General features: G+C 36.6%; 1 protein-coding gene across 1 annotated transcript; it reads left to right on the forward strand.

The window, feature by feature from the left end:
- Positions 1–303: 303 nt before the first annotated feature.
- mnd1 (meiotic nuclear divisions 1 homolog (S. cerevisiae)) lies at positions 304–20341 on the forward strand. Its single transcript, XM_061730951.1, has 8 exons — positions 304–547; positions 3505–3570; positions 5417–5474; positions 7947–8095; positions 9401–9475; positions 9602–9716; positions 17234–17278; positions 19448–20341. The coding sequence occupies exons 1-8, from the start codon at positions 545–547 to the stop codon at positions 19552–19554; spliced, it is 618 nt and encodes a 205-aa protein (XP_061586935.1). The 5' UTR covers positions 304–544; the 3' UTR covers positions 19555–20341.
- Positions 20342–23867: the final 3526 nt, after the last annotated feature.

The raw sequence follows: 23867 nt of genomic DNA on the forward strand, positions 1-23867 counted from the left end.
CGGAAAAAGCAACGCTGCCTTTAAGTGTAATGGGAATAAAACAACATTTTATTGAGCAAGGTACTAAAAACGAACATAGCCTACAAACACTCCACCAGCAGGGCAGCCACGACAAATAAAAGCATTGATCTGACTCCCTTTTAAACACAAGAACGTCTGATATTGTTTTAACTAATATAATTTATAACGGAATGCTGTGCTCATCTGCACATTTTTATGTGAAGATGAATATGCATATGAATGTTTCCTTAGTTTAAATAAAATTTTGTATTTCTTACACAAAGTATGTGACCTAAGTATTGAAATATTTCCGTTAATGGTTCTCATGCTGAAACTTTCCTCAGTTACACTTCTCTGTAAGAGTTTACATATTTACAAGGCAACCTGAACGCAGCATTAGTCTATGATCAGCCTTCCGCGGGAAATTCGGGATTCTAAAAAACGACGTTTTGAGTTGTATTTGGATTAAAGCCACAATAACATCGCTATCTTAATAGTTTTAAGATCTAATGTTGGGGTGTGTTGGTGGAGTCTGCGTTGCAAAATGGTAAGTATTATCACCTTTATATCCAACTTTTGCTGGTGTTGCGCGGACGCGCGACGCTCATCTAGATGTTATCGTTTTTAAACTCTTTAGTCTCTAATCTCTTTGAACAATAGTAACAATAGTCGCACTATAACCAGCGTTTACAGGTATGGTTATACCTACCAGACATCTGTTGACTATGGCATGGTTAGTCATTATTTAATTGCATACTAATCAAACTAGGAACTAATGCTAGATGTGATCGGGGTTTAACTGAGCCACCATATGAGAATAATAATAATAATGATGATTGATAATAATGAAAACAACAAGAATCCAGTTTTATTGGCATTAAGTTGATATAATTGCCGTTTTTGTATGAAAACTTTCTTCAACTTGCTGTGTTGCTTGGTGGTTGACACATCAGCATTCGGGTGTTTTACCGCCACCTAGTGGACAGACAAGGGACTGTCTCCTGTATGTCACCAGTTCACATAACATTCCTTTCTCCAAGAGGCAAGGCAAGTTTATTTATATAGCACAATTCAACACAAGGTAATTCATCAATGTTGATTTACATCAACATTAAAAGTGGCAAAACATAATTAGACAGTAAATAACAAATCAAATGAAATAAAATTATGAGAAAAGAAGGTAAAATAATAAAAAGCACAAGTTGCTGAAAACTAAGGGCAGTAGAGTACAGCAGGTAGGCTACACATCTCATTCACAGTTTTCAGAAAGTATTTAATTTAAGAGTACGCTTAAAAACCAAATAAATGAAACAAAATTATAAGAAAAGAGGTATAATAATAAAAAGCACAAGCCGTTAAAAATACGGGCAGTAGAGTACAGCAGGTAAGTATTTAATTTAAGAGTACCCTTCAGTAAACGGTGATGTTTTTAGTCCTGATTTAAAGGAGCTGACAGTTGGAGCAGACCTCAGGTCTACAGGAAGTTTGTTCCACCGGTGAGGAGCAGAATAACTGAACGCTGCCTCACCTTGCTTGGTTCTGGTTCTGGAACCACAACAAACCAGATCCAGATGAACCTCAGGGGTCTGGGAGCTTCATAGGAACTAACAGATCAACCATGTATTTTGGTCCAAGACCATTCAGGTCTTTGTAGACCAGCAGTAAGATTTTAAACTCTATCCTTTGACTCACTGGAAGCCAGTGTAATGATTTCATGACCATTATTTCATGATAATGTGGTCCAGTTTCCTGGTGTTTGTAAGGATTCTGGCAGCGTTCTGGATCAGCTGCAGCTGCCTGATAGATTTCTTGTTAAGGCCTGTAAAGATGCCATTGCAATAATCCAACCTACTGAAAATGAATGCATGTATGTCAACTAGCAAATTAAAAGCTAAGGCATGTAAAAAACAAAACAAAAACAAACATCATTATAGGTAGCTATGCTTGGCCGGTGCTGAAAATAGTTTCCCTGAGGCCATATTAGAAATAAAAATGATGTGAAAGATTTATGATCATAAACGCACCAATCAGCCAGAGCTATTAAAAACCACTGACAGATAAACTGGGTAACCTGCTCGTCCTGTTACAATGTTTTGAAGGAAAAAAAATGTAATCCTGGCATGCAGATGGATGTTAATGTGACCCTTGTCACTTAAACATGTTTGAAGAGCAGTTACACCTCCCACATATGGAAACTGCAAAAAATTGCTCTAGTAGAGCAATAAACAAATAAGTAAACTAAACCACACACAACAAAGAGTGTCGGTGATAAGCAACCCTAATCCAAAGAGACCCCACAGGACTGAAAGCATCTGGTGCTGACATCCAGTCATCAGACACTTTAGGACACCTTCAGAATAAGCTTTCCACACACCTTGACTGGTCAGAGATTTTTTTGGGGCAAAGATGAAGAAAACTGCTCGGGATCAAAACATGTTCGTGTAGATCAGGGGTGTCAAATGTGCGGCCCGCGGGCCGCATGTGGCCCGAGAGAGATTTTCATGCGGCCCGCGAGAAGTTTCCAACGCAAAAAACCGAATTGTTAATTTACTTTAATTTACTGTTAATTGCCATGAATCGCAGCATATCCGATAATATATTTTTTCTACAAATCCATCGTTATTCCACAAAGAGAGCAGTTTGACATTTTTTTAGTTTTCTAGAATGCATTTGCCAATTTTATTTCTTTGTAGACGGTCGTTTATTTTTATTAACTGACTACTATTATATATTTTCGCAGGAAAAATATCACTGCTAAAAAAGATGATAGAAGATATTTATTCAGAGAATTTCAGTTTTGAATACGAGGATAGTGACAAAGTAAAACAGTTCAAAGAGAAGACCTGACTTTTTCGGCACACTAGCGTAAATATCTGCACCAATTATTAAAAATAAATACACTTAATTGTACTGTAAAAATCTCTAAATCACCAAGAAACACTCTCGGATGTAATAAGAAAGATTTTGCTTTTAATTAAATTTCCTATAAAAAAGCAAAATATAAAAAAAAACATACTTGTTTCTGTTTATCTTTGTAAAATGGTATTAAAAGTATCTTACATAATTTGAAAAAAAACGAGAATTTTCAAGAAAAGATCCTGAAGAAATATATTTTACATAATTAGTGTGTAAACAAAGTGCATATTTCCTTTAAAATTAACTAAACTGATATTGGATTAGATAACAATAGTAAAAAAAAGAATTAGGAAAAAAAAAATTGCACCGTTTTTGTTATTTTGAGCGTGCGGCCCGCAAGAAAGAAATTGGTCAAATCCGGCCCGCCAAGCAAAATGAGTTTGACACCCCTGGTGTAGATCAATATACGGTATTTAAATCTGTGGTGTGATCACTGGTCCACAGAAAGCTGTATTTTTCATTGACATGTTCCCTGTCGCAGAGTTCCCCCCAGAAAGAGCAGAAGATGCAATCAACCCGTCCCTCATACATGTTTTTGTTGCCCTTCACTATGTGGTGACCCTTGTAACATTACACTTTCTTTTGCAGTCAAAGAAGAAAGGACTCAGTTTGGAGGAGAAGAGAACTCGTATGATGGAGATTTTCTTTGAATCAGTGAGTTTCTCGATTGCTGGTATTTTATTTTATTTTTCTGCCACATACACTCCTACTCTGGTCGGTGTTTGACATGTATTCAGTGATTAAGTTGAAATGCATGTAGGCTGCCCTGTTTTTGTTTGGGATAGCAGCATGTTAACAATTACACTACCAAAACATGCATACATGGATAAAGAAAAGATTTAGTGTTTTCATTTCAAACATCTGCCGAAGACACAGAACTGTTTTTTCTTATCACATTGTGGTTTTTTTGTGGTTATCTCTTTAACATTGCATATCCACATATTCAGTCAAAATGTTTGGGACAAAAGGCCAGTAAAAGAGGGCAATAATGAGCTTTACGGTTGTGATATTTTTAAATTAAATTGATGGATAAATAATGTTCAGTTTAAAAACTTTGGATGTGTTTTACTTCATATCGTGACCTTGCAAGGCACCTGTAGTCTCACAAGTCTTTGCAGGATCATAATTGATCTAATTGTCATTTTATTCCGTTAAACAGTCTCTGCAGAGGACTTACTGGCTGCTCCTGTGTTGAAAATCATCTGCAGGGACATGCCAGTGAAGTCCCAGATCCAAAATGAATTAAAGTCTGATAGAAAACCTTTATTTTATGTTCAAAAACAGATTCTTGATAAAAATAAAAGCTTTACAGATTTGTTTCTTTGACTCTGATGCTGCTTGAAGTTTTGTTGTCACATAGTTGTTGTCACATAGTTGCTCAAAAGTTATTGTTTTTATACAAGTATGTAATTAAATTGGATAAAATGCGTTGTATTCTACACTTGAACACACATTATATTATTTTTACTACAAGTGCACATTATATTGGCTGCTGTTATTCGTTAATGTGCTTAATTACTAATTATCAGGAGGAAAGAAAAAATCATATTGGCCAGTCTGTAGCTCACACCGTTATAAATGTGAGTACTCATGTGTCATAGGGCAAACTCAAAACCTTCAAACTTTCTTTCCCTAAAACCAAATTCAGAGATTACTGGTATCTTCATGGTAGTCTGAAATGAACTTTTCTGCTTTGTAGCAGGTTATCTGTTCAGCATCAGTTCCCATAATGACCTACCTAGGGTATAAGAAAGCCACATTAGTGGGGAAATTGAAATTCACAAGGGTGGCTAGGTTACGTTAACATACCTCGTTTGAAAACATTAATAATCATCGCACTACGTCCCCGATCTCTGCAAGGACTGCTAAGCTTGTTTTATCCAGAATTCAGTCTGGATAAGGGGACTCTTCTGCTTTTATTTGCTCTGCTGGTGTCCACTTGAACCAGCTCTCTCTAGCACTTTAGTTTGCTGCAAGTGTAACCATTTTTAGAAGCTAAGGATGTTTTGTATTTTTTAATTTCATGATTTCTCTTTTCATGCTCTTTCAATTTACATTTAAATACTGCTTTTATTAACCCTTTTTATTACTTTGAGGTACAGAGTTTATTTTTCCTTTCTAATTTTGATAATTGTCAGTATTTGTCTTTCTATGCCTCCATATAAAGCGCTTTAATTTGATCTTTGCATAGAAAAATGTATTAAATGTTTATTGCCTCAGTTGAAAATCATAAGAATATTAATTATAATTAATATTGCCAAAAGTGTTCTTCAAATATGGACAACAAAGGTACAAAGCATTATATAATTAAAGCAAATCTATAACAGTCAAATCATGATTTGGAAAAAAAAAAAAAGAAGCTGTCCACGTATACAGTATATCAGTAGCAGTCACGTCAACAAAGCACAAATAAACCAAGCCCCAAACTCTGGAAACGGGCTCCCTTCCTTATGATATGAGGGGAAAATGTCTTGAACATCTTCTCTTCTTCTCTTTTCAGAAAGATGTGTTTCAGTTGAAAGACATTGAGAAGATTGCACCCAAGTCAAAGGGGATAGGTGAGAAAAGATTAATGGTTTAAACAAAGAAATGTAATTCATTTGTTTTTAAAGCCACTTTATGTAGCAGTACCACGTCTGACCAAATGGGGGCATGTAGCGCTGCCGTGTTGGCAAACGATCCATTGACAATGATATGTTTTTACTGGTGTTTGATCAGGTAAATAAATCTAAAACCCACAGTATTTTCTTCTTTTGTTTAACATGTTCTTTGTCATAGCCTACTAACCTCATACTTCACCAGGTCAGGCTGTGCAACTTTAGTTGGCCCCTTTTTTAAATGGTTGAATTTGACATAACTTGTAACTCAGGACTAAAGATTTCGATGAATGTAGTTGTTTAGTCCGAGCAGACACTAATCATATCATTCAAGAGCTGCAAAAATGAGCATACTTTGCTTTAAAGAGAATTTTCAATAAGCTCTTCTTAAAATTTTAGATTTATAAATAATCATTTTGAATGACTAAAAAAGGCAATGATGTTGCTCAAAACAGACGTGATCCTTTGAATTCCATTAGTTGTTGTTTTTTTTCCCTCCAGTCACTGTGCAGGCAGCGCCAACAAGCTCTGCACCCTCATGCATTCTTGAAAACGTTCTTACAGAATTGCCATGGCAACCAGGACTTGCAATTGCCATCTGAGCCGTATTTGGTCTGTAAAGGCAGATCCTAGGCTATCAATAGCAGTAATTTCATAATGCAGAGAGCTGTTGAAAGCTTTTGGCTCGTAAGTAAAACACGTCTCCCTCACTGGCAGCTTGAAGCCTGATGTTACGGGCGGTGAGGGGAAAATATATTAAAAAAAATACAAACTTGGATGATGAAGTGCTGGACTGCCCAAGAATATGAAAAGGAGTGCAGAGTGTGTTTGAGTGAAATCAAGTGGGGTTTTGTTTTAAAGTGGACAAAACATTAATCTGAAGAAATTGGATCTTGTTGCTGTGATTAAAAGCACATGGTTTTGACCCCCTGCACTGAGACGTAATGTCGTTATTGAGTGGTGGGGGGAGGGGGCAACAAGAGATCTGCATTGCGGCCAGTAGAAGGAGAGAAAATATGAGGAAAGAGGCCAGAGGAGCGATACCAGCCGAGCTGAAAGGAGAGTGGTAACAACATGCTGGTACCCATTTAAAAAAAAAAAAAAAAAAAGCATAAAGCTGTTCAAACTGCAAATGTAGAAAAGACACAAGCTTGTACAGTTAGGTTAATCCTTTGCATTAATTGTTTTTCCTTTTCGTTCTTTCCACCGGTTTTGTTTTTGCTGCTGTTCAACATCCTCTCAGCAGATCAGTGCTTTCAGTTTGTCGGTGTACCAAAGCGAGTGGGAGTGTCGCATTTCACCGCTGACACCGTTCAAGATGTAACTTCAGCTCCTGTTACATCCGCTCATTCACAATTTTCTCAGACCACGATTAAACATTTCTCATTTGTTATATTCTTTTTAACTTATGTCTATCTTTAACTTATTATTTTAAACTCTTTTACTTTTTAATGCATTGAAAAAAAAAATGTTTTGATGTAAAGCACTTTGAGTTATCTTGTACATGAAATGTGCTATACAGATAAACTTCCCTTGCGTTGTCTAAACAGCCAAATAAGCTGCAGATGTTTGCATAGAGGTCAGTGAACTTTTTAGTTTCTTGGATTTCCAACAGTAGAAATAAGACCTAATTGCAATCACCAGTGGGATGCAGTGTTGTGTTGTACCCAACATCTGCTCCACGTGGTATTACCCGAGAGTAGGGCTGTTCGATTAATCAATTTTAAATCGTAATCGCGATTATGTAATTAGAACGATGTTAAAACGTGAAAATCGTAAAATCGATTTTTCACTTTTTTTTTACCTTGTCTGCACACATATTAATGATTGATACCATATTAATGATTGATGGAAATACCTCTCAATACAAGCAAATGTAATGACTGACATTACACACCTCTACCTCCTTCATGGGTTGCATTATTTAGCATGCAAAGTTTAGTTTAATTTGAAAATGTCTTGTTTTATTTAATTGGAAATATAACTTACTGTATGTTTGCAAGTGCTGATTTGCTGATTTTTTTTTCAGAGATAAAACTTTATATTTTATTATATTTTTTAAAACTTTTTTTCAACTTATTTTACAGAGTTTTGCACTTTATTCATTCATTTTTGGTTGAACAAGAGCAAAGTTTGCACTTAAAGCCCAATGGGGCAAATGTTCAATAAAAAATATTTTAAATCATTTCTTTTCCTTTTGTCAATTCACAAAATAATCGTAATCGTAATCGAAAATCGGATTTTGAGAGAAAAAAATCAAGATTTTATTTTTGGGCAAAATCGAACAGCCCTACCCGAGAGACCCAATAAGGGCTTTGCATTTATTGCTCATCTACAACAAATACAATTAACTCCACCGAGAAGCAGAAACCTGATCAACAATTAAAGATTGTGGTCCTTGACCCCCTCTGCTGATTTATTTTTTCTTTTTAGCTCCTATGACTGTGAAGGACGTTCTGCAAAGCCTGGTGGACGACAACATGGTCGACTGTGAGAGAGTTGGCACCTCCAACTACTACTGGTCCTTTCCTAGTAAGGCCTTAAATACTCGCAAGCACAAACTGCAGGAGCTGCAGAAACAGGTAAGAGGAGACACTTTGAATCATATCCAAGTGCAGCACAGACTACTTTTACTTTAATGCAAATAAAGTAGAGGAGGTTGTTTTGTCACTGCTTCTGGTTGAGAGGGACAGTTGCCACTGAAGTTACAGTAAGGAGGTCAGCGGCCAATGCTCGTTACTCAGAAAACACTTCTGCTATGAGAAGGTGAAAACAAAAGAAACAGGAAGAACATGCAAATGAGCTTCTTTTTTTTTTAAAGTGTCATTCACACATTACTCTTTACTCAAAACAAAACGAACACACCCAATAAGTAACACAAAGCTTTATTTCTAATGAATGGAAAAAGAAAATCTCACATGTTACACCCGTGTGAGACTTTCATCTTTACAGAAAGTCCCACTGTTCGTCTTCAAATGTCTCGTGGTCTGCGATGACCCACTTCCTGCTCCTGTCGCATGCTCGACAGATGGTGTGAGGGTGGCGGCTCCTCGGAGAGCGTCAGCCTCCGGATTTCTGGGGCAGACGTTCAGCGATAGAAACCAGCTGGTTGTCACTACATAGAATTTGACCTCGCTACACACATGACAACACACAGCTGTTGGTTGGACGCTGCAGTAGTTGACCTTTTAGATTAGCTGAGGACTTGTGACGTCGACTGGCCCCTTCAAGTTGTATGCACAGAGTTTCAGATTCTTTTGCTTGATGTTGCAACTGAAAATGTGACAAAATGCTGCCAAATTACAGCGATTGTGCTTTTGAATTGTACAGTTAGTGAATGATACTTTATCAGGGTTTCCGCGGGGTTTTAAAAAGTTTTAAAAAGTGATAAATGAAAATTGCCGAATTTAAGGCCATTAAAAGTGTTAAATTCACTGTCAGAGGTATTTTTTTTTTAAATTGGTATTATTTTTTACCTTTTACATTTTAATCAGTCTATTTTATTGTCATTCACAAAGTGAAATAAATGTCTGGTCAACATCAATGAGTCTATAAATCTGTTCTGTATAGTGTTCTATAGGTCAAAATCTGTATTAATGTTAAAAGGTCCATGATTAACACTTAATGTTGTGACAGTTTTTAAAAAAAATCTGAAGGTAGTGAAAAAGGTATTAAATTGGTATTAAATTTAACATAAGGATTGCTGTATAAACACTGTTTATAATACATTATGTAGCAGTATACTTATGGGAATTAATTTAATTAATATTAAAGTTGCATTTATTCAAATGCTGCAAATGCCGGGTGAACTCCAGTGTTGATTTGTTTCAATATTCTTAAGTTGCAACATCAGTGTTGTGCACAATGAACTGAGATGTATCTTCTAGATTTCAGATGCAAGTGAGCGGAAAGTGTCTCGACAGAAGGCGGTTGAAAAGGCAAAAGTAGGACGCCAAGATACAGTAAGAATGCGTTCCTAATGTCCTACACAATTAAAACTGAAATGATGTGACTGGGTCATTTTGATGAACAGGAGAAATGAAACCTGTGATCAGGTTGACAGAAAAGATCTGTGTGTCTTTGTGCAGAAAGAAAGAAGCTCTTTGCAGAAGAAGTTGCAGGCTCTGAGAGATGATCGAACAAAGCTGCAGGCCGAGTTAGACAAGTACCGCGAATGTGACCCAGAAGTTATTGACGAGATGAGTGAGTACATGTAAACCTGACAGGCTTTTTCAGTCCCTTTTTGTTTGTTTTTTAGCATCTAGAACCTAGGCTCAATGAGACAAGAGCTCAGTGTGGTGCAGAGAGATTTAGTGGCTTTATCAACCTCTAGTGAGGAAAATGTGCTGAGAGGAAGTAAAGCAGAGTCGACTACTTGTGAGAGGTGGGATGGAGATGGGACAAGCGGAGGACAATTCCAGGAGACAAACGATGAGATGAATGGAGCAGTGGTCAGAGAGCAGGTGTGGCTGCGGGACACACTGCAGCACAGTTTTTATTAACCTTGAAAGTTGGACTGTTGAGTTACAACAGTCCAAACTAAGACTGTTTGTGGCTCATCAGGAATTGTTGTACTGCAACATCCATGGTAATAAACACAAGCATATGATGAAATTGATTTACACAACTATAACTGTGACAAACACTCGATTCTTTACTGTCTTTTTGATGCCCCGCGGACAAACACAAGCCTAAAATATGACATCTTTAGATATGGACTGCATCTCGTAAAAGACATCCTACTACAATGTACATGTCATGCCAATTTAATGCCATGCAACAAAGTGTTATATAAGCACTTCTTTGGTTTTTTGCTTTTTACAAGGTGTATTTTTTTTTCTTTTGTATTTTGTATGCAATCTTTTCCCAAAGGAAGAATAAACCCTTAGAAGAGCAGTGCATTATAACATCAGGTAGGTAATTATTGCTGATGATGTTGTTTGCATCTGCTGAGGATTTTTGATAAAAGGAAGAGGCGGAAGAAGGAACGATGCAGCATTCAAGACGTAAACCTTTTGTGGTGTTTAGCATGCTCTGGATAAGTTGCATCAGGGCAAATATTAAGTAGAAAATGATTCAGCGGGAACCACATTATCTCATTGTCACCGCCATCACGATGTCAAGTAACATGCTGATGCAAACATCTAATTCTTTACTTGCAGTTGACAGTCATGAAACATTTCCTCCTTTTTTTAGATATTCAGGACAGTATTCAGCACAAAGAGGCACAATGGCTTAAATATAAGCAGAATGTGGTAAAACACACTTTGAGTCCTGAAATTGAATCGTTGGACATTCTAGTGACGGCAGATCTGAACATTCAGATATAAGACTTTGATTCACATGCCGGTGGATCTCCCATCTCAAGGTTTTATTTTTTACTTTAATTGTATTAATTTCTCTGTGGAAAGTGTTATTTACATAAAGGACACAGTTCAGACACTAGAGCTGTTTAGACACTCTTTATCATGTTACAGCCACTTTTAAGAAGTGTGGAGTGTTTTTTTTTTTTTCTGCATTTGATAATAGTGACAATTTTTATGGATCAATTATTTGTCATTGTGGTTTTCAAATAATTTCTCCTTCTATATTTTCATTTAAAATGACTTTATACAGTTTAAATGGCCAATTTTTAAGAGAAACGAGACAACATATCCAGTCTTTAATATGCAGATTATTTTTGGCATAAAAACAATTTATTTTTGACTCTTCTTTACATAGTTCTTAGTATCATGATAGCGTAAACTAGACTACTGAAACTGCAGTTTTACCACCATGTACAGTGGGAGGATAAATGTTAATGAAAAATCAGTAACTCACATTGAAGACAGTAATCTCTTTTCTTATGAATTAGTTTTTTATTACATTTTTCTCTTCACCGCTGTTGCGTCATGCTCGCTCAGGATAAACGGATGACTGCCCCAAAGTGACGTTTCAAAGCAATCTGTTGCTTAACTAGATTGAGCTGAAGTGTTGTAAGCTTTGAAATATTTAGATCATAACTGTAATATGACTGTTATTTACTGGACTCTTTGCCAACTTGGTTTGCTGTTTGTGTGGAGTGTGATGTGACTTTGTTGTGTACCGGTGCATTACAGGTGGATTGAGAAGAGCTGATCCGTGGTTGTTCTAAACTTTACCAAAAACATGTTGCTTTTATCATATTTAGGTCCACAAGTTCAGGTATACACCAGTTCTAAGTTTCCTTTTGTTCAGTCATTTTGGTGAAAATGTGTAAATTGAGCTTGCGTGTGTGGCGTTTTTATGCCTCCTTCCTCCCCACAGACCACAAACATGCATGTTAGATTGATTACGGTAGGTTAGTTTGGGTCAGAGTGTGTTGTTTTTCTGTGGCCCTGTGATGGCGACCCGTTTATAGCGTTTCTTCTTGCCCGACAGCCCAGACAGATTCCAGCTCCTTCGTGACTCTGAACACGATGAAGTGGGTTCAGAAAATGGATGACTTGGTTTTGAGATGGTTGTAATTAGAAAACAATAAATTCCTTCAGGCTTCAAAAACTTGCGTTTCTTCATCAAATATGTTTGAACTTATAATAAGTGTGAATTCTCTAAATGCAGATGCCGATATAAATTCTTAATCCAAAAGGCAGTGGTTTTAGGGGCATATTTATCCACATTCATGGATAGTGACTAATGGAAATATAAAGTTTGTGCACAGCCTGAGTCAGCAACAGCCAAAACATTTGGACTCAGCTGATCCTCTTGTGTTTGACAACTCAGTCAAGATTCTCATGTGTGCGCCTGTTGTGATACTGGTCTCTGCGGAACTCTGTTTTCACTGCACCGCTGAGAACAAAGTGTCTATTCAGCAGCAGAGTTGGAGATCCTCACAAGCAGTCACCTGATATGCATTTATATACACCTTCACGTCTGTTTAGAGTGTCACCCAGACTCTTAAACCAATCAAATATTGATAGAAGACAGCAAGTGTGAAGAGGGCAAAGCTTTCTGCGCTGGTCTTAAGTCACATGTCAGTTTTTTATTGTTCTCCAAGTGAATCTTACAACCTCTGAGTTTGCACGGCTGGTGTCAAAATCTTTATAATAACACAGCAGCGAGGTCACTGGTCTTGAATACTTCACTGGCTGTAAAGATACTTTTCCCTTGATGTGGCCACACAGCTGTTGGTGATGGTGTAGAAATCCTGCCTACTTTTTTTTTGTGCTGCAATCCACTTACCTTTTCTAGGAAGTGAGTTTCTAGGTCTACCTGCAGGACTTGGGTGGTCATAAAAGTATCGGGTATGTTTACCTGCACCTCCCAAAGTTGCACCAGGTCTGTATTTAGTCCTCACACAGTTCTGCTGGTTTTTATTTCTGCTCGGCTTTACAGTTTGGTCTGGTCTGCTAACAGACACATGGACAACAATTAATACAACTCCCTGTTAATGCTTATTTTTCAAGATAATATATATTTTTAATTATATGATATTATATAAGGGGAAATTAGACTTTTAAGTTCTGGCGGTTCTGTTATTTAATTAAAAAACAGGTGTAAACATAATCCCCAGTCAGAAGTTGTGGCAGATTATTTTCAGTTTTATTAACTGTATTAAAGATAAAAACATAAATGTTGGTAGCAGCCGCTGTCTGTTTGGAGGCTGTGGTTTCTGGTGCTTTTTATTTACCGGTTTTTATCAGGGGGATTTTGCTTCCCTGAGCTTTAATCATAAATGTATGTAAAGCTGCTGAAATAGCCCTTATTCAAGAACCATTAAGGACATTTCTTTTTTTTTTTTTCATGATTCTGTAGTTTAAAAACAGAAATTCCGATTATTTCAAAAAAGGGGAAACCGCACCTCAATCACAAGCAATTTAAATACACCAAGTTATGCTATGTATATTTTTATGTTTTTTGTTTTTCTATTATCTGGTTAATAAGCACACCTGAGTTGGTTATCTGTCGTACACGTCTAATCACAAGTATGCAGCACATCTAAGTTCTACATAGAAATAGTCTGTGAGACAAAGAAAGAACAAGCGTGCTCCGTTTCAGTTTCTTTCACTCAGCCATCTGTTTCTACAGTACATGCCTACGGGTCTAATTTTCTTTTGTACTCCACACACACACACACACACACACACACACACACACACACACACACACACACACACACACACACACACACACACACACACGTACATTTGTTACAGATTACCATCTCCCTTAAATGAAGATGGAGTTGTACACAGAGGCACGAGCAGCTATAGGCTGTGTGTCACAGTATGTTGTCTTCTGCAGTGGGAAGGCTTATTGAACTTTTTAAAAATGGGCTCAGACGTGCTCCTGGGGCAAAAGACGGCATATAACGCATGATGATCACACAGTGATGCTCAAAGGTGTAAGGAATACACTTTGTCAATTTTAACATCTCCCTTATTGAAATGAAGACATATCTTAAGCGCATTTTAACCCTAATCCTGTTAACCCAATGTTAACCCACTATAAAATCTCTCCATTTCAGTTTTTCTATTATAAAATCATTTGTTTAGGACTAAATGTTTTTTCTTTTCTTATTGCAAAAATAACTTTGGTACAGAATATTATATTCACCAAGTCAGAAATCCAAAAGTAAAAGTATAATTGTAAATATTCATTTTTGCTCGATGCATGATTTACAGTCACTGTCACACCCTTGGATACCACAACCTGTCGTGCAGCCAGTATTAGAACCACCAAACAGCTGCTCCAAAGGAAAAAACTGATCATCTTGGTTGAAATCCCTGTTTTTAGTTTACTGGTTAAATTGAGCTAAATATGAGTGAGAGCGCAGTCATATTTTTTGCAGTTTGCTGTGAATAAACGAGTGGGCGTGCACACACAGGAGTAGAAAGACAATATTTGAAATTTATCAGGTTGAAACTTTTGACAGAACGAGGTTATCACCTCCAGTAAGATGTTTTTATATGCAGGGTTAACAAACAAACAAACAAGCATGGCAGCAAATTACCTTAAATAAAGACCGTGTATATAAAGCACTTTTAGAAATGGCAATTTATTAATGGGTTTAGGTATAATTTAGACTTTGTAAAATTGTATTTCTTTTCAGTTTATACATGATTTATAATGCCAAAACATTTAATGTTAGATATGTACTCAACAATTATATTTCACATATCTTAAGCAACTTATTGACAAAAGATGAAAACTTTTAGAAAGTTTTATGGTAAACCTTGTCTTGTTTAGATTTATTTTACTTACTGCAATTATAAATTACCCCTTCCCAATTAGAGAAAGAAGGAAAAACTCTAAAGTCATTAAGCTAGTACAATCGTCAAGTCTGTAAGGTCGGTGCACCATTTGAATCTTAATCAGTAAATACAGAAATAATCTTTGGGATGGTTTTCTCTTTAGATTTCACCTGTAAGCTGATGCAGTACAACTTACACCACCTCAAACCATTTTGTTTGTTATCTTAATGGTGGTACTCGCATTTTATTAGTTTTTATAAAGTATATATTTGAATCTTCAACCAAGCCTGGAATTGTTTCTTGGGGCTAATTTAAGGTTTCCATGGCCTGTTCCAGCTTGTACAGCAGGCAAATCACTTCATGGATAGTTATTATGAAACTGAGTTATTTTTAGTTGCTGCTAAAGGGTTGTTTTATAAGAGTAAAATGATGCTGTACTCGGGAGGAGTCATAACTATTATTGCACGACTGAAAGTGTTTTTTTGTTTGTTTGTTTCTCTGTAAATATTTGACTTGATGTTTGCCATCATTACCATACCATTAGTCAGTAATACCCCAAATGTAGCAGTTGAGCACTGACCAGTGTTTGCACATGTTGCACATGTTTTTCTCTAGTTTTCTCTGTTACAAGTTACTAAAGTCAGTAGGTTCAACAGAGTTGTGGAGTCTGCTACTCCTGCGTGTTATGACATTTACCAGGTGATTTCACATCATAATTAAGCATTATATACTAGTGTGATGTAAGATTCACCGGCTTTGCTTTAGTGACAATTTCGTTTGTTTCTTTCATGTTGTCTTTCATGTATGTTAATAAAAACAGTTTGCAGTGATTTACAAAAAAAAATTCGTAAACCCATATTTTATTCCTAATAGAACACATACAACACATCAGATGTTGAAACTGAGACATTTTGCCATCTCTGTGAAATATTACTTCATTTTGAATTTGATGAGCGGGAAAGGTAATTGGCACAAATCAAAACCAACTGGATTTGACAACTAATTAGCAACATGTTGGAAACGTGACTGGGTATAAAAGGAGCATTTCAGTGATTGAAAGATGGGAAAAGGTTTACCAATCTGTCATGAACTGCTTAAAAAAAATTGAAATAACATCTAGAAAATGATAATCATAATGAAAATCATACAAAGAAGAACCCATATGTGAGCACAATTCAAGATGTAAAACTGTTCTGTGGCCGGATGACTCTGAGTTTAAATGATCTTTTTGGAAAGCATGGGTGCTGTGTCCTGTGGAGTACAGAGGCGATGAACCATCCAGCTTGTTGCCAGAGCTCAGTTCCAAAGCTTGCATCTCTGATGGTTTGAGGTTGCATTAGTGCCTGTGGTGTGGGCACCTTACACATCTGGAAAGACACCATCACTGCTGAAAACTACATAGAGGTTTTAGAGCAACATTTGCTCCCATCCAGACCAGGGTTATAATAGTTTTGAGTCTTTCATTTTAGTTTAGTTTTATTTCGTTTTGACTTTTTCTCCTTCAATTCAGTTAGTTTTAATTCGTTTTTAGTGTGAGTTTGCTAGTTTTTATTAGTTTTTATATTTTCAAAAATGCTTAGTTTTAGTTTAGTTTTTATTAATTTTAGTTTTAGTTTTAGTTTTGACGTCACGGACCGTGAGGCGTTCAGGTCCCGTAGCTGCCAGTTGGAGATAAACGGCCAGAGCGGAATAATTTGATCATACCAAGAGGCTTATATTGACAGGGACGAAAACGGAGGAAATTATATCTATAATTTCAGTTCGTTTTAGTCACTTTTCTAAACACGCAATATAGTTTCAGTTAGTTATCGTTTTTGTCTTTTAATTTTCGTTTTTATTTAGTTCAGTTAACGAAATTGTTTTTTCAATTTTAGTTTTCGTTATTTCGTTCGTTTTCGTGAACGATAATAACTCTGATCCAGACAACGTCTCTTTCAGGAAAGGCCTTACAAATTTCAGCAAGACGATGCTAAACCTCATACTGCATCACAACAGCAGGACTTTGTGAAGAGTCCAGGTGCTGAACTGTCGTGCCTGCAGTCCAGACATGTCACCAATAATAAAAAATTAAAAACTTTTGGGGCATCATGAAATAAAAAAATAGGCAAACATTGGGGACTGTTTAGCAGCTACAATCCTGCATCAGACAAGAATGGAACAACATTCCTCCCCTAAAACTCCAGCTACTGGTCTCCTCACCGCCCAGATGTTTACAGACAGCTGTTAAGAGAAGAGGGGACGCTATGCAATGATAAACATCTCTCTGTTCCAACTTTCTTCAAGTGTTGTTGCCATCAAATTCAGAATGAGTCAATATTTTCCATGAAATGGCAAAAGTTCTCAGTTTCAACATCTTGCAAATCACAGCATTCTGTTTTTATTTAGATTTTATGTTGTGTCCCAACTTCTTTGGAATTGTAGTTGTAAAGAAACACAAAATAAACTGTTGGATGGTAAGACTTTCCATAATATCTCATACTCGTATTCATCATACATTTTGTTTTACAGGGAAGTCAAATGTTGTCGCAAAAGAAGCCGTTTCCAGGTGGACAGGTAGGTGATTTTTGTCTTTGTCTCACCTGGAATTCAATCTGGAGAAACTGATGACACAAGAATTGCTCTTTTTTGACATTTGATGGTGGGAGTATTTTAATGTTTTTGGTTTTGTATCGTAATAAATCAAATGGTTATTGGATTTAGACTGCTGGTTAAAGGGGACCTATTATGAAAAACAGGTTTTTTCTTGCTTTAACATATATAAAGTGGTCTCCCCTCAGAGGAAAGCAACCAAATTCTGCAGTGTCTGTACAGCCGCCCAGATGAGCCATCCAGTGTGATGTGGCTTCTACGAGCCGTTCAGATTCTGCTCCCATTCGTTACGTAACCACAAAATGTGATTTACATCGGTTGGCCTCCGATGCGTGAAACCACGCCCACAACTAACTCCACTGGCCGAAGCTTCCGCCATTTTTTTCGTAGCGGTGTATCGCGTCATTCAGGCAGCCAATCAGCACAGTGCCTCATTATCATAGCCCCCCCCCCACTCAGAATCCCGCATAGATAATGAGGTTAGAGAATGGGAAGATAAAGACATGGCTCAGAGGCTGAATTTCTAATTTCTAATTTCTTAAACAAAAACAATCAAAAGTTGTTTTTAAGACATTCAAGGCCTGTTTAAAATAGGTATTAGATGCCATGATAGGTCCCCTTTAAGGAAACTTAATAGGTAAAAAATGTGTTCCTTTTTTCCTTTTGGCTGTTTTTAATACTTTTTAAGTTTAAAAGATTAAGGAAAGGCATTTTCAGTTGCAGTCGTATTGTACTGTAGTTCAATTGTGAAAAGAAAAAAAAAAATGAAAGCGGCTCCCATTATAACATTGGTCATTCATTAAGGAATAAAGAACTAAAAGCTGTGTTGTCCCCTGCAGTTGGCACTCGGGCCTTTGATGGGCCTTTGTCGGCCTGATGGGGAACTCTGCAAATGCTTTGGAGCTAGTGATGGCCAGTAAACATTGTGGTTTTTCTGACAGTTGAGGTCAAGTTTAAAAGTAGTCACCATAGTGACAAGTTCAGGTTAGCAGTTGTGTTGCCACATTTTGCTCTGCTGTCGTAAAACAAACCCTGATTTATTCATTCAACTTTAGCTTTTCAGCATCTTGCACACCCTCCTTCTCTGGGTTTGTAACGATCTACATCGATGCATCAGTTTAGTGATACAAAATTAAAACATTGATGAGACATCAGTTCATGTAATCTTCAGAAATGTGTGTGTGTGTGTGTGTGTGTGTGTGTGTGTGTGTGTGTGTGTGTGTGTGTGTGTGTGTGTGTGTGTGTGTGTGTGTGTGTGTGTGTGTGTGTGTGTGTGTGTGTGTGTGTGTGTGTGTGTGTGTGTGTGTGTGTGTGTGTGTGTGTGTGTGTGTGTGTGTGTGTGTGTGTGTGTGTGTGTGTGTGTGTGTGTGTGTGTGTGTGTGTGTGTGTGTGTGTGTGTCCCCTCTTGTTAGAAGAAGCCCTGCAACTTTGGTTTTGTATACATCCCGCTGCATAAAATTTCCAGCTCTTCCCTTCTTAAACTACCATGCCAAGTGACTGTACCAAAGTTAAACGGAGACACACCCACATACGCCTGGGCATGTTTCGTCTCTCATCTGATTAGGTTCTCGATAAGACGGGTGTTTGATTCAGTTTGCCATGAACTGGTGGTGTACAAAAAGGTCTTTTCATGTCAAACGTTCAAAGTAAATAAGCCTAAGTTTAAAAAAACATAAAATGAATATTTATAGAGCATTAAAGAAATGTGACCATGCACATAAATCTACTCAAAAATGTGTATAATTGAATTTGTTCTTGGCAGAATTGCTTCGTTGTATTCTGGAACACTTATGTAATCTGTACCTGACTGTACCACAGCAGAATTAAGAGCACCTCACGCTAATAGAGATCCCTAACACTAACCAGATTTCTCCTAATTACCTAAATTGTTTCCAGGTGCTGCTTATCCCAACTCGTGGAAAATGTTTGCAGTTCTCAGGGAGTAATAATCGAATCTTCAACCACGATGCCTCAGCTTGTACCAAAATAGAATGGCTTTAGAGCATCACAGCAGCACTCAGCCGTCAATCCCCGACCATATTCCGCTGAAAACTGAATAACTCTCAAAAAAGATGCTGTCAGTTTTTCTCATGTTTCTCATGTTAAATATTGACTCTTAATTTCTGTTTTCAGACAATGTTTTTGCCATCAAGTCCTGGACAAAGAAGAAGTTTTCTTTTGATGACAGCCGCATTGATAAAGCTTTTGGCATCCCAGAGGAGTTTGACTATATTGACTGACCCCGGACCTTTCGCTGGATTCAAAAATAAGCCCAAAATAAGCGGTGATGCTTCTTTTGGAAGTTGACTTTCCTGGTTTCTGCATTTTTGAGTTTGTTTTTGTTTTTTTGTTCTGTGCGTTGGAGTGAAAATGAATGTACCGTAATTCACTTTTATGGCCCGGGGTGGAATATCTGTGATTTTGCTGTCACAGAAGGAGTTAAGTGGATAAGTTACTTCGGTGCAACCGGAGAAGAGACCAAGCCATATCTCACAGAAAGCGCCTCTGAGGGGTGAAGGGGTTCTGTGAAAATCACAAGTGAGCAGCCTGACCTCTTGGACACCTGTTTGCATGAAAACCGAGAGCCTTAAGCTGATGATGGAAAGGAATCAACACTGCATCTGGATTTCCAAAGGCTACTTTTAAATGGCTCAAACAGATGGTTTGGAATCAAATATTTGAGCACCCTTTTTTCCCCTCTAGATTTGTTTTTTCACAACATTTAGCAATCTTGTTTCAGAGGAAGTGCTTATGGAGTAATGGCAGACTAAAATTTCACCGAGCATGTTCAGGAAATGTCATGCCTTCAGTGCTGTAAATATTTACTTTATGAGGTGCATTTAAATTTCTGTCAAACTTTCCTCTTTTATTACAGTAGAAATGACAGCATGTTTTAAGCTGAGTAAAGTTGGTATCCAGTGTATGCGTATAATAACATCAGTCCTTTCTGTTGTTTGTTTTTAGTTTTGGACAAATTGCTCCTTGCTGTTTTTACAAAATTTGTCATTAAAGTATTTTTTTCTCTAACACGCTGTACTTACTTTCTCTATGAACAAAAAAGGACATGTCTCTTTCTCTCCTTTTAAACTTCGTTTTCTTTATTTCAAAAAATGCAAAGCAGCTTGTTGCGTGCCATCTGTTGATGAAGCCTCTATATCTTGGAGAGCTGATTTAAATGTAAAATACACTCTGCTCAACTTGACTTGGTCATTCATTTAGTTTATTACCAGTAAATGTTTGCCATGCTAATGTTTCATCTGATGGTTATAGATGTCATATAGACATGGGTCCTCTTTACATTCAAAACAATGTTTTATAAAGATAAAATGTAGTTATTTAGAAAATGTGTTATTGCAATGTATGATTACAATAGAAAATCATTTATAGTTTAATTATAAACATTTTGGCAACTCTTAGTCTTTCTGTGTTTTTGCTGCAGGTGACAGGTGTGTGTGTGTGGTGAAAAAGGGGTGTGTCTGTTTGTGTGTGTGTGTGAGTGAGAGAGGGAAAGATGTTTGTACCTGCCCAACCAGTTCCAGCCATGACTCATGACTCAAGCTGAATGTCAACACTCAGGGAAGATTGTGCATACTTGCAGCTCATCAACTTAAAAGAATACTATGAACTGCAGCTCTGAAAAAGAACAAAGCTTCACTCGTGTGGAGTAAATACTTTCACCAAACCAAAGCACGATTTACCTCCTCTTTTGGGCCTCGAACTACCAACACCTAAATGGACAGCATTCATATTGCACCACTCAAGTGATGTTGACCAAAGGGCTTTTACACACATTCATCAAACACTGTGTTTTGAAATCTGTAAAAAATAATTTGAATCTATTAGGTGCTTTTTCTGTCCTAAACACCTACCTGGGACCAGAGGAGTTCATTGTCTTGTCTAAGGACATTTCAGCATGTGGACTACTGTGGAGTGTGCACTATATAAACTAATAATATTATAATAATATAATAAATATAATAATAATATTAAATCTAATAAATAAAAAATATGTATCTTGTCTGTCTCCCACCGCCTTCATGAGACTGTCAGAGGCCTGCAGAGCTCCATCAGTGACCCGCCATGCGTCACTGAGAGGCATCACAGGTCCTTCCTCTCCGCTGCCATCAGACTCCACAACCAGACCTGATCACAGTAGCAACGGGCAATAACAAGATGTGCAATATCTGTCTACCTCATAAACATCCTACCTGCTTTTTTTGCACTGTTTTTCTTTCTTTCCTCATTCTCAATCCTCATTAAGGTGGAAGTATGCAATTTCGGACGCATCTTGAGTTGAGGATGAGGGATTCGTTGTCAATGGTTTGGGGGGGTAAATGTGCATTTAGTATCAACAGAATAAACATATAGATAAATAAGTGACCATAATTTCAGATAAATATACTCACTGAATCACTGTGAATAATATATAGTCCATGGGCCCTTGTCAGTACCACTCAAGGTGACAAAACTTGCTTATAATTTTTTTAAATATCTATATCTGTAGACGATATTTTGGTATGATAAGTTACCCACCCCATTCAGAAAATTACATTTTAGATTACATTACAATTACATTTTACATTTAAAATATTGTCTTTGGTATAATTTTAAAGGGGACCTTTTAAGCATTCATTCAAGCTAAGATGTGAGTCTTTCTCACCAACATAGAGGTCACTGCAGCTCTTTAAACACATTTTTACACAATTTTAGCCTAAATGATATACCGTATTTTCTGGACTATAAGCCGCTACTTTTTTCATAGGTTTTGAACCATGCGGCTTATACAAAGGTGCAGCTATTCTGTGGATTTTTCTTCCACTGCTCGGGCGCTCTAACCGGAATTAGAATAAAAACTAAGACAAAATAAATGCAAAGAAGAATACGTTACTTCTTCTTTAGCAGATAGAAGTAGGTAGAAGCAGATTTCAAACAGATAAATAGATAAATAAATACTGGTTATTTTCTCTTGGTTCTGTCCCGTTTTAATCAGCAAAGTTGCTGCCGTGTTAAAAGACACTGTTAGGAAAGGATCTATTTAGGTACAAACATGTACATCATTTACAGTTTAAAATGGTTCTGTACATGTAGTAAATGTCTAATCTAACAACGTAAATATTTGCGGCTTGCATATCTTTTTTTTTAAATAGAGCGGATGCGGCTTATATACAGGTGCGGCTTGTATATCTTTTTTTATTGTTTTTTTTTTTTAAATAGAGCGGATGCGGCTTTTATACAGGTGCGGCTTATAGTCCAGAAAATATGGTACTATCTTTTATCCCTGTGTCATCTAGGAACAACAGAGACACAAAATACAAAAACTGGAATACTCACAGGACCATAAGGATTCAGGAAATGTATAATATACCCATACATCTTAGCTTGGATGAATGGTATCATTTTAAAGGGGGCCTTTTAAGCAAAGACCATATTGTGAAACATTGACAGATATCCTGTACATGAGTCTAAACCAGGATATGCACCAGCATCTAAAATGTATTTTTCTGAAGGGGGTGGGTAACTTCATGAGCTGATAACTATGATACAGCTGCCACTCAGGAAGGGTTATCATACCAAAATATCATCTATAGACATAGATATTTTCAAAAACTATAAGCAAGTTTTGTCACCTTAAGTGGTACTGATATCTGGTCTGGCCCATGGACTATATTTATTTTTTTTAAATTTGATTTATTTTATTTTTGTACATGTAAAAAAAAGAAACAACACTTCATGAGAAGTTTAAGAAAACAACAACAAAACAAAACAAGGAATTTCATCCTCTAAAACTTGCTAACTTGAATTACATGTGCCAAAAAGGGAGTAGGAAGAAGTGTAAACTTATTTAGTCCTACCCCCGTTCACTGATCATTTAACCTGTATTTATAATTATTCACACACTGTACTCACACTGCTAAGTAACAGTATTGTTATTATTATTACTATTATATACTGTAATTATACTCACACACATACTTATACATGCATACATACATACACATAGTTGAATATGTCTATATATTTGTACACATATGCCCATATAGATATTTATATAAATATACTTATTTACACTATGTATATATATACATATACATACACATATATAATTTGCTGCCCATTTCTGTACATAAATATACACAGATCTACCCATTCCAATACTTCTCCCGGACTATCTGTGCAATATTCCACTACATGTGTAACTATATACTTTCATCTGTAAATAGAATCTCAGGTCTTCACTATTCAAATGCACCTTAATCTTTTTTATATTTTTATATTATTTATATTTCTTATATTCTTATATTCTTATTGTTTGCACTATTGTTTCTTATTTGTCTTGCACTGGAGAGGTGATGCTGCTTTCAATCTCACTGTACCCAGGTACATTGACAATATTTTTATTTATTTATTTATTTATTTGCACAATGACAACAGTAAAGTTTTTTATCATACAAGGACAAATAATTTGTGCAGGAGAGGAAAAGAAGCCAAAGGGGTTATAAAAAATCCTCCCCCTCAATACAAAATCACCAAAACAAATCAATCAATAGAAAAA

Source organism: Cololabis saira, chromosome 1, assembly GCF_033807715.1.
Source record: "Cololabis saira isolate AMF1-May2022 chromosome 1, fColSai1.1, whole genome shotgun sequence".
Taxonomy (NCBI): domain Eukaryota; kingdom Metazoa; phylum Chordata; class Actinopteri; order Beloniformes; family Belonidae; genus Cololabis; species Cololabis saira.

Coding starts and splice junctions, on each gene's coding strand:
- mnd1 (XM_061730951.1), top strand. Junction 5,475..7,946: donor ACCCAAGTCAAAGGGGATAG/GTGAGAAAAGAT, acceptor TTTTCTTTTTAG/CTCCTATGACTGTGAAGGAC. Junction 17,279..19,447: donor AGCCGTTTCCAGGTGGACAG/GTAGGTGATTTT, acceptor TTCTGTTTTCAG/ACAATGTTTTTGCCATCAAG.